This window comes from Hermetia illucens, chromosome 3 (genome assembly GCF_905115235.1).
Source record: "Hermetia illucens chromosome 3, iHerIll2.2.curated.20191125, whole genome shotgun sequence".
Taxonomy (NCBI): domain Eukaryota; kingdom Metazoa; phylum Arthropoda; class Insecta; order Diptera; family Stratiomyidae; genus Hermetia; species Hermetia illucens.
In genome coordinates, this window is record NC_051851.1 from 47,379,060 (window position 1) to 47,391,726 (window position 12,667).

Here is a 12,667-nt window from a genome sequence, read left to right on the forward strand (position 1 = left end):
TTAAAAATCATTTGCACGAAGTAATTTTTTTTTAATTCATAGTTTTATTTAGATTGTTTAAAATTATTTTCAGGGGTGAAGAACATGTGATAATACCAAAGTAGTCATTAGCTCTTAAACACAAATTAGATAACACACAACGATCGAATAGTGAACACTCATAACTTCTACTTAAAATTAATTCATTCAACCCATATCAAAGTCATCTGTAGTTAGTCATTCCACCCAAAATGAACAAACCTCTATGACGAATATTTGCCCAAAATAGGAATGTTGAACACGAAAGCATTCTTATACTCTCTATGTCAACTTGACTCTGCTTCCACCTGTAACTTTCCACATAATCTTTCATGTCTCGGAATTAATTAATCTATTTCATAATGCAATTCTTTCGTTACAGGTATGCAGATGGAAGTGTTAAGTTACGAAATCCAAACATCGAATTGATGGACCAAGATATTCTCTATCATTTGGCGCTGGGAAGCGAAAGTCACGATCTACAGGAAATGTTTGGTGACGTAAAAGTGAGTAGAAGGCATATTAGTGCTATTTTTGTTCTTTTCTTATCAAATACACGATTCTTATCACTTGCGTTAATTTTTCAGTTTGAGTTGTTTTTTTGCTATGAACCAAAACACAGCGAAACATTGACATTGAATTTTAATTAAGGTTTTTTCACTGAATAAAAAGTATGTAACAGTCTTGGTTCAAAGAAAACTTTCGGATATCGTTTCTCAATTTTCTGTCCAAAAACAGATAATGCAGGAGATTAAGATTATTTTGTCATAATAATATCAAGTTATCTACTTCATTTTACTTCCAATTCCGATAAAAATGCATTTGAATATATAAAATTACATTCATCTGAAAGAAAAAATGCACGTAAAGATATACTATGTAAGTGTCTGTACATATTATCCAAACATATTTGTATTTATATGAACATAGATAGAGCTGTTTTTTATTATTTTACGAGCTTTATAATTTGGGCTTTGTCGACCAGTTATGGAATCTCCAAAACTATTTTTTTAGCAGCAAATTAAAAAAAAAAATATTCACCGCTTTATCATCCTATTCAGAACAACTTTAAGCATCTATTTTTACTGTGAACTTTAAAGAATTTCGAGTCGAGCAATTATTATGCAAAACCGGTGTCCGTGAATGAATATAAATCAGCTCTGATATAAAAGTACGACTTCAGTGATCCTTACCACTCACATTGGCACCTACATACACAAATTACAAATCTTGCTTATTTTTTCTCTGTAATTTTCATTCTTGTGGCATTCATATTTTATCAATCCTGATATTATGCCATTTTGCCTTAAACATGAATTTTTCACTCCCAAAAGAATACGTTCTAATACTTCTCAATTTATATGTTAATTTAACCGGTTTAAACAAAAGCTCCAGAGTATGTCTGAAATTTAATGATAATGTTATGCAATCGTTCAAGGCCGATGTCTTTTATTTAAAATAGATGGTTCAAGCCGTTGCTTTCTATTGACTGAAATTTGCGTCTGAATTGTTTTTGCGAGTCTGTCGGAGTAATTGCATTGTTATGCTCATAGTAATTGACGGGAATGATGAATGTTGCAATCTTAGTAATTATGTAACAATTTCAACGAGAAATTTAAAGTTGGTTGATACTGTGTCATTCAAGAGTCGAGTATTCATTATTGTTAAACAGCAAGTCTGAGCAATTAAGATGGTCACAACAAGTTTGGAAAGAACAGCTTTTGGGTATGCTTGTAACCAGAAATGCAGTTATTCACTACTAATAGTATCGTGCTCTATAGTGTTTGAAGTTGAAGCAATTTCGCATGGAAAATGGAACCTGATTTACTGTAAGTTCTCTTATAGTGGCAAAAGTTGTACCAAACTTTCCGGTTTTAGTTGAAAAAATATGCGGACGAAATAATTCAAGTTTCCAGAATAATCTTACAGATGGTTGGTTTTCGAAACCTTTTAAAATTTTAAACTAAAATTTATTCGTAAATAAAATATTTTGAACCTTTAGGGTAGTTTTTAATGTATATGCAGGAATTTATGCTAAAACGAAAATATTCACAATATTCGAAAGCTAAAAGTAATCGGCAATGGAAAAAAACATAACAGATTTACCTGTTCTAAAAAAAAAACAACCTAATAATAGATGATCAGATTAGGTAGTAAAATTTCAAACAACTGTAACCCCTATGAAAATTGACTTTAATAGTCAAAATAAGCATCAGCAGATTCGACACACTTCTCCCAAAGCGATGGAACAGTACTTATCCCAGTTTTGTTGAAGTCCGTCTTTCTAATGGGAAGAAATTCCTCGAAGGCAATCTTGACAGTTGCTTCAATGCTGAATTGTTTTTCCACCAAAAGTCGGAAAGCGAAAGCTCGGCGCTTCAAGTATGAAAGGTTTCGTTGATTCTTTATGTAACAATATTTGGCTATACGATGGTTCCATTTATATATAACTCGTACTGTAAGTACGTTGAATGTACTCCATATTCAATTTGACGTGGTATAGACATTTCATTTCTTGGCAAATAGTTATTTGATGCGAGTGGGACAACTTTGACTTCCTATAAGTTTGTCAATAATAGTACGATTTCCGCCAAATTTTTCAGTACGATATTTCTTATCAAAACCTATCCTACCGCAATTTTACGAATCTAGGGTGAACTTAAGGACGGTTCGCATTAAATTTTCAAAATAAAAAAATATACTATTATTAATTTTATTTGAGCATATGATCGCAATGGAGAGTGTTTTGAGGCCTAGATAGCATATGCTCGGACCACCATATTTTTTTCAGATTTTCCGATTGGCTAGTTTCTGAGAATGGCTCTGAAGTAATTGCCTCTTTCCAAACCCCCCCACTCCTTCCCTTGCAGTTAATGTCAAAACATATCTTAACATCTTAAAAACCTTAAAAAAATACCTGTCGGTTTGAAAAAGGTCAGGTTAATATAGTGGACGAGGCAGAGTCTCATATTGTAATTCGTTTAATTTTGGGGCCGTTTTTCTGGATATATGGGGTTGAGCATTTTCAGTAAGCAATATCACTTAATCTCTGTTGACCAACCTAGGTTGTACACTGCGCAGTTTTCCATGCATTTTATTGAGTTAGGCAGATTAACACACACGCTGCATTAACTATATGTAGGGAGGTCAGATCTTCCTAAACTTAGTACATCTAGAGTGCGGTGTGTCATTGTTAATATTAGGAGGGTAACAGGTGTTAAGTCCGTGAATTTTATTTTTTTTTTCAGAATGTGATAATATGGAATCCAGTTCTGAACATGCACTTAGCAGAAAAACTCTGCGTACACCCCCTGTCATTTAATATTCAATATTAAAAAAATGAAACGAATCAAACATTTTCCAGATTTTGTTTCGGCTATCGATTAAGTATTTGTTAATCACTCGGCATACTGATTTTCATTAATTTTCTCCGAGCATATATAACTGTAATTTTTCCAGGAAACATACAGCAGAAAAAGTCTGCGCACATTCATCGAATTAGGGAATTCGCCGAAAAATTACGTCTCAAATGCACTTTCTTGAAATTGTCTGTTATTAACTGGCTTTTATTTATGCACGTGATTAAAAAGTTTGTGTAAAGTTTATATTGTGAAATAAGTGTTTTTATTGCAATGGCAAATAAAGGAGAAGAAATTTCCGCTAGCGAGAGAAAAATCATTATTAAACTATGAAAGGAGGGAACAAGTTACAGAGAAATTGCGGGAGTTGTCGGAAGACAGTATTCATCCATCCAACGGGTTGTTAACAACTTCAAATCAACAAATGAGTTCTGTTCGAAAAGCTGTTCTGTTTATCCATCAATGTTGTCATGGAGGGGCGCAGTATTCTAATAATAGAGAAAAAATTCTCGAGTAACTGCAAGGGAGGTAACAGTGGAAATTAAGTGAAACTTCAATAACCCAATTTGTCGGGATACCATCAGGAAAATACTTAAAAAGGCTACCGTGGGCGAGTCGCGCGGCGAAAAACTTTCATTTCCCCGATTATTCGAAAAAAGCGCCTTATCTTTGCTAAACAGTACGCAAATGAAAAATAAAAGCATAGAGAATGTCTAACACAAAACAAGAGGCGAAAAATCTGAAAAGCAGAGTGAAGTGGGAAGTGCTATGATGTGGGGCTGTCACGGAAGAGACGGCGTGGGTAATGTGGTATTCGTGGAGAGGAATATGGAAACAAAATGCGTAAAAAACACGCAATCAGCAGTGTTCAATTGTCCGAAGCTAGTCAAAACCTCTCCACAATCATCTGACTGCAATATTGGTGAGAACCTTCGGGATTATATTGACCATAGGCTTCACAGGTCCCATTTCGTACAAAAAATACTTATGTTTTGTGTAAAACAAAACCTTACTAAAATCGGTTTATTGTCTGTTCGTCACCCGGATTTTTCTCGGAGACGGTTACAGCGATTGACACCAAATTTGGTGAAAAGGTGGGAACTGTAAACGCTCATTTACATCCTTTTACGTTGAAGGTAGGTAGGAAAGGGGTCCGCATACATGCAAAAGGGGTGTGTAAATCTTTTTTGTATTGTAGTAATGTAGGCTATAACATGGAGCATGATCCTACCAAGTTTGGTGAAAATCGCACTTTTACTAACAAAGTTATAATTGGTCAAAATTGTCGTTTCCTTGCAAATTCTAGACTAGTCAATATTACCCGAAAGTGGATACTCTCACATAGCATATGCATATATTACATGCTATGTACTAAGAGAACAAATGCACACTCAATTGTATTTATAAAAAAAATACACAAAACCTTTCATACCTGAAGCGTCCAGCTTCTGGTTTCCCGATTTGTTTTGGGTTTTTAATGTCATTACAATTTTTTAGCTCTGTCCAGGTTTCAATTTTGCCCACCAAAATAGTTTCTTTTATTTTTTGCCCTCAGCAAGGATTTTATTTCATCCTTTCTTGTTGGTTTTCTTTGCACTGTATCCAACAGTCTGTCACGTTACGTTTTTGTAAAAAACTAAAGACATACAACTCCTATTAGCCCCGTTCTCAACACTTATGTATTTCGTATGACGGTGTCCGGATCTTAATTTTGCTCATCGTATTTGTAAAAACATTTCATCAAAACATTTAAAGTAAATTAATAGAATAAACATGAAAAGATTGTTTTTTTCCATCAAAATTTAGATTTTTTCATATCATTTGTTTGAATAAAATCATGAAGTTTATATAACGCATTTGCAACGTTGTCGGCTAATGGGTTCGAAAAGTTATCGCGCCTTCCAAAATCGCAAGCACGACAAAATCATCAGTCAATGATATGCTGAAAGGTAATTTGTATATAATTGCATTTTTGTGGACGTATCAAAAACTTGTATGTCCGAAGTTTATTGCGCAACAAAATCATAAACCTGAATTGAGCCTCGCTTTTCGTTCATTTTGTATTCACTAAAGAGGGTTTACTTTTTGCCCTGTGTGTTGTTGACATTAGGGTTGTTCGAATCCCCATCGATTTTTCAGTTTCATTACAGACTAGGCCCACCTTTATTAGGATACTTCAATTTCCTCGATTCTGAGTCTCTTATTTTTGGTACCTTTTAGCAAAAGGTGACCATTTTGATTTAAGCTAGGAATATATAATAAATTAAAGAACATGTACATTATGAAATATTTAAGTATGTAAATACTTAGTTATCGGTAAACAATTCAGATTATTATAAGAAGATTTTGTTATTGTACTCAGTACTCGGGTAGAATAAAATCAGAGGACTATACACAGGAGGTGAAACTGTCTAGGCACGCCTTGAATTTTTGATAGAGAAAAGAAGCAGGCATGTCATTATGAGGGAATATAACATAGCGTTGTCTACAATTTACGACATAACAAAAAATAAAGGAAGTTTCCGACAGTTCTTGAATGAATCAGAAATTTTAATGAAAGCAAACTTTAAAAAGCACGTTAGGCCATAGCAAATTTTCTGCGATAGATCGATGAGAAAAGTGTTAAAGGTTTAAACAAAAATAAAGACCCGTTAATAGTACTCCTCTGTTCCAATTCATCCAGTGACCACAAGCTAAATCCTTTTGTAATAGGAAAGTCAAAGAAACCTAGAACTTTGAAAGACTTAAAATCATTGCCTATGATGGATGGAACACAAACAACTATGGATGAATAAAGAATTATTTCGAAATTGGTTCTTCAAAAACTTTGCACCAGCTGTAAGGAAAAATTTCGTAAAATTGAAAAGGCCTCAAGACAGAACACCTTAGGGAGGCAGAAACAGCGTGAACTTTCAGATATATGTACATCCACTATACTGCATGTGATAAAGCATACATACATATTTGTTATTAATATAATATTATATAAAAGTTGAATGCCACTGATACTAACATAGATCCATATGGATGAAATACTACCCGAAAAAAATGTTATTGCCTCTGGTCGGTTTCGGTCGCAGGGTGGAGGCAATCTTATCAACCACTGGCACCCGCCTCTACCCTAGGGAACAGCGTGACTGAAACCAAACTGGCTACGTATGGCGTTTTGCCCTATTTTTGTTGTTGTTGTTTTGAATTTGAATTATTGTTCGGAAGCGTCAAGTTTGCACCTAGACTAGTTGCAGCTAATACAATCCTGAGCCCGGTATCTGCTGTAGAGCGGAGCGGGGTAGTTGCTACTCAAATTAGTGCGGCCCGCTACTAGTAGATGGCGGTCGCAGGACCATTGGAATACAATGAATTCACATGAAATACAAAACTGACCTTTAACTTTGTTAGTAATCGTTGCATTGCCTTCAAACACTCTAAAATTGTGTCTCGTATTATCACTTATGCTGATGTGCTTGTAAATTGAACTTAAGGGGAGTTTCGGGTAAATTTCTAAAATATATATGTTGTATGCTATTTTTAACTTTATTTGATCAGATATCGTAATGGGATGTATTTTGAGGCTTAGATTTTCTAGAGATTCATTACTTTGATTTTTTTAAGATTTTTCGGTTGGATAGTTTCTGAGAACGAGATCTGCTTCACTTTTTAAGGCACACATTTTGAGCCCTCACACCGCTGTGTTTCACCCAATTTTCGAAAAGTACTAATTGAGCCCAGCTCCAGCCGTTTCGGCACAAATGTCATTGACAGACGGACATTCAATCGATTTTAATAAGGCTTCATTTCACACAAAAAAAGGTGAAGTTATTCCCTTAAGTCAGTGAATTATATTTATTCCTTTACCTCCTCTAAATATAAAATAACAAGAACAGACCCTGACCTATATGAATATATTCTTAAGTATATTGGTGGTATTCGAATCCAAATCTTTTATTAGAAATCCCCGTGATAGGAAGCATTGCTGATATCATATCATATAATACACTTGCCAAATTTATGACACTCAAATTGATGAATCGCTTAGTTTTATCATTTTCAAGTGTCACATGCCAAGTGCCATTTTAAGATTTTTAATGACCGCAGTGCGGCATATTGCTCGTTGTAAATGGTAAAGGTTATGCAAGTCGGGACTGCAATCTAAAGGGTAAAAGTAATACACTCGGACATTCAAAAATACTTATACGATATATAACGATTTCTATTGTCAAAAATGGCAAATACGTACGCATATGCAACAGGTAGATCATAAAAAGCGTAGCAGGGAAAATTAAAAACAAGTCGGAATACCGGAAGCTCGCGCTTCGGGTATAAAGGTTTTGTGTTCATCTTATCTAAGAAATTTCAACGCACATTTTTCTATCGGTATACAGCTACAAAACTACGAGACATACGTACATATTATAGCCGTAGGTGTTACGCTCACCCTAAACAAACAAACTACCTATTTTCGAATACTGTACACATATAGGCACGTATATAAATTGATCGCATCCATATTTCCGATTTACTTCTTATATCTATCTGAATTAGGCACTACCCACAAAGTCCATTAGCACGCATATACTATATACCTACATACACGCATGTCTCGTTGGAATAATTGATATTCACATACAAATGACTAAAAAACTAAAATAAAAAAATCCTTTTCCACCCAATTCATCCGAACTTACTTCGTTGTGGTATTGACGAATTGATATGTGATGATGACGTCATGCAGGTCGTAGAGTGCACGAAATTCACAAAAAATTGTAAAGTTTTACCCCCTATAACTTTGTTAATATTAGTTTGATTTTCTTCAATCTTGACCACTATGCACTATGTTCTTCTTTATACGCATGCCAAATTTTGTACTTCTGGGATGAATATAAGGGGGGTGCCGGGTAAATTTCTAAAATGTGGAAATATACTATTATTAACTTTATTTGTGCAGATATCGGAACCGGATATATTGAGATGCACTACTACGATTTTTTTCAGATTTTTCGGTTGGATAGGTTCTGAGAATGAGACCTGTCACACTTTTCGGGGGTCATATTTTAAGCCCTCACTCCCCTATGTTTCACCCAATATCAAATATTGCACCAGTTTTGAAAAGTACTAATTAAGACCTTTTATTTGAGACCCCACATGACTACATTCTAAGAAAAAAAATGTTGCACCCTCGTTTCACATGGATGGGGAGCCCCTTTAAACTTAACACAAAATGGCGTCAGTTGTTGCATGTAAAGGGAACGGCAGATTACATACTTCTATCAATTTTCGTGACAATCGGTCCAGCCGTTTCCGAATAAATTGGCTGTGACAGACAGACAGACAGACGGACAGACAGACAGACATCGAATCGATTCTAATAAGGTTTTGTTTCACACAAAACCTTAAAAAATGTGTATCTAGCAATCCTGCATGAAAGGTGCATTGTTGTTTGGTTTGGAGCTGTTGCCATAATGTCTTGATGCACGAAGTGACAATGCTATCTAAAATGATCATGATCTACTGCGGAAAATCCCGTCAAATTAAAATTTTGATCGTTTGTTCTTGTCACGTACAGTACAATATTTACATTATTTTTTTCAATTATTAAAAATTCAGTATTTGTTGAGTTTCATCTTTGCTTTATCTTTAAATTTAGTTATTATCTGTAGATATGAAAGCAATTCTAACCTAGTGGAATGAGAAAATATCACTTAACGTTGTTTTGACACCAGCGCAGCGCCCGCATCTTAAGGAAGAAAAGAACGAATAAGAAAATATTAAAAACTTGTGAAAATTTTACAGACTAGCTTAATCCCATTTATAATGTACTAACTAGTTACTTTCAAGGCAATGTAATTATTTTTTTTTACAAAAAAAATGTGGATTTTTCTTTGGGTTTTGTGTCGATGAAATGCGTTGGTCTAAAAGAGGCAAGAAAAGATGAAGTTCGGGAGCTACTATACTTCACTACCCTGGGAAATGAGTTTTAGGAGATCCTATCCTTTTCATCCTCGTTAAATGTTTCAGACAAACGAAAAACTCCTCTATCTCTGGCTACAACCTTGTATATCCTGAGTATTATTTTGGTTTGCTCAATCCCTTTACAGAATATCAACCTGCAACCTCTGCCTGTCACATGCACTTTTCCCCAAAACGGCTGCACCGTTTCAAGAGGGGCTCTCCATATTAACAAAAGAATGGACATGTTTTCCTCCAGTAATGCTAAGCTCGCACTGTGAACCAAGATACTAACACTGTTGGGCTATTATTGATACGTAACAAATTAGTTATGTAAATAGCTCTTGGAAAACAGTACATTTTTAACTATGTGCAGGTGGAAATATTTTGTACTATACCGAAGTCTGTTCCACCCGGCTAACCTTCCGTTTGACACTGGTTCCGCATAGGGTCTGGCCAGACTCCTATGGATTTGCATTTACACACGTATATATTATTTAGGTATATATTTTTCGTTGTTTCATATTTCTAGCAGTTTTGGCATGTGTTCAATTATCTAAAAATCAAAAAATAACGCGAAAAAATAGTAATAGAAATTTCGATAGACATTCATTGTATTGAAGTGCACGATGCCAACCAATGCAACTCGCTTCGCTACGTCCAATGTTTTGAAGAAGTTATCAACAATAATGTTATATTACTGACTTGCCAACACATTTCACTTTATTTTTTTTTTCACGCTCTTGTGCCCCATAGAGCTTCTAACTTCTGTCTATTATTATGCTAAAATCCAGCGGTCAAAAGTATACCTTCCTGTCTAATTCAGGAGTAATAATTAGCTCTTACTAAACTTACTACTACTAAAAACTAAAACTAAAAACTTACCATGCGAAGAGAAAAACGCATCAAAATGTTCAAAATGCATTCCCATACAAGATACACTCGTGACCAAATGAATTTTACGGAACAACTTATACTATGTAATTGTCATTTTTGGTGTCTTTTTCTGTCTATGAAATTATTTCTTTCCAAAAATGTATTTGCATTAAATTTATGTTTTTGTTTTCTTTAATCTTTTATTAAAACAGTTTTTTTCGAATTTTGCCTAATACATATTAAGGCACGTCTTATTACAACTTAAAAATTTCGTAAATATAAAACAGTTATCTAAGTAATTTGAAATAATAAAAACTTGTTTTTCCTATTGTTAATTTATTGGTCTTGCAAAAACCGATATTTCGGGAATCACTTGTTCCCTTCATCAGTGCTAGCAAGTCGATTTTCTGTAGTAATTGAATGAAATATCCCAGGTTTCTTTTATCGCTGAGTCGGATTGTTTTTTTTTTTTGTTTTTGCGATTCACTTGTTCATCCGTCATCCGTTTTCCAATCCTTCTGAGTCCAAAATTCATATTATTTTGCAAATTTTAATCGAACAGTACGTTTTTTAGCCGTTAGCGCGGCCTTTTTTCGTGGTCGCCTTCTTTGAAGACCTATTTCTTGTAAGGGTCTACGTGAACTTCTCGACCAGATATCTAGTTAGTGACATTGCATATTTGGTTAAGTATAGGAAATCGGTTTTTTAGGTAAATTTCCTTTAGAACACAATCCTCCCGAGTCGTCTTGGGGTGGACTTTTCTAGATTTACTGTCTTTGTATCTGCACAAAATCCTCAAAGCAGCTACATGACTATATCCTACTTCCTTCCCGATCGTGGTCAGTTACAGATCCCCGTCGCTTAACTTCAAAATCGCAAATTCCTGCTCACTAGTTAACTTCCGCATTTTCACTGTAGTGATCTTAAAAATATTGTGAAGAAAGAACAAATGTGCAATGTTCCAGTGTTTTCCAATCGAGCTTGCTATGTATCGACAGAAAACTGTATGATTAATTTGCCAAAAATTAGATACGAAACCCCTCTGTAAGTGCTGTGTACAAATAAATTTACGATAACTGCTAGGAATACCATATAATTCTACACAATGCGAAAGATAATTATGCAAATATGCGACTATCTATTGCGAGGAAAATATTTATTTGTTATATTATTATTAAGAACAACTGCTTGCCAGGCGATAGTTATTTGATTCGCCTGTAAAAACTTTCCTTTCCAGGTCCTCAAATGCTAATAAAGTAAAGTTGGGCTATTGTATTGCTTCTACTATATTTCATAAAAAAATTGTAATGATCGGAATAGGTGGAAATTATGGCATAAATTCAGGAAAATGCTCTTGATGAGCAAGAATTTCTTATTCCGGTTTGACTTCTATTCTACATTTATTGAGTTATGAAAGAGGATGAAATGTCGGCGCTTAGCTGGCGGTTTCCTTTCCAAAGCGTTTTGAAACACAAACAAATGATAATTATCACTTATACCATACAGTGTAATCCACTATCCCAGAATGGGAAATGAATAGGTTGCTCTAGACGTACAGGGTGGTGGAAGAAAAGTATAAGCTTTTCAAAAAGTCCTGGAGAGTTCAATGAAGCCCACTGTGAGATACTGTCAACGTCGCTCATAGGAACATATCATCCACCTCTCACGATTGGTGTGTTAGACTATTTTACTTTACCAAGGTAACTTTGAATTATTTGTTTACTAAAAAAGGAGTCGTTGAAATATTAAAACTGGACATTCTAATTTAGGTTAGAAAATTATGCCTTGATTGAACTGTATATGATACTTCAAGGAAAATAATTCTGATCAGTAAATCAATCATTCATGCCAATTATAATCAAATGTCGATAATAACTATAAACTTCCAATAATGAATTATTTTCCCGCCACCATTTATCCACAAATTTATGATTTATACCCTTGAGCAATAAATTAGGCACAATTTGTCAACTCCGACATTTTCCTGTAGAAAGGCACTAAAGCGTTTGTGTAACCATAACTGCTAATAATTCATGTCGTAAATAATTGGCCGCCTACATTTATAACAGAACGTACAAAAACACTTGGATAACATTCAGGATATCCATCGCCATAGCTTCCAGGATTTTCGATATAAACTTTGATACCAAAACTTTCGCTTTCGATTCCAGAAGCTTTAGTTCTAAACATGATATACTACCTTGAACTATTTTCACTACCGGAAATTTCTGTGATTGATTAATGTTAAGATAAAAGCAATCATCAAACTATTTGCTGCCACTTGCGAACTGTTAAGATTAATATAATAGAAAGCAATATGAAATTCACCTTTCACTCTCATTGTACATCTCCATCCAAAGTTAAGAAAGCAAAAAACTTCATGTTTGGAGTGTTCAACTTCCAATTCCCCCCTCCCACTTGATTACTGCATTTCGATTTGTTAGTGTTCATATTATTATTTTCTTTTA

General features: G+C 34.5%; 1 protein-coding gene across 2 annotated transcripts in view; it reads left to right on the forward strand.

The window, feature by feature from the left end:
- LOC119650688 (uridine phosphorylase 1) overlaps positions 1–12,667 on the forward strand; it is a 119,629-nt gene that overhangs the window by 85,696 nt on the left and 21,266 nt on the right. For both annotated transcript variants that reach the window (XM_038053651.1, XM_038053650.1), the window contains one exon: positions 401–524. In XM_038053651.1, coding sequence (XP_037909579.1) covers positions 401–524 — 124 coding nt within the window. The remainder of the gene's footprint in view (positions 1–400; positions 525–12,667) is intronic.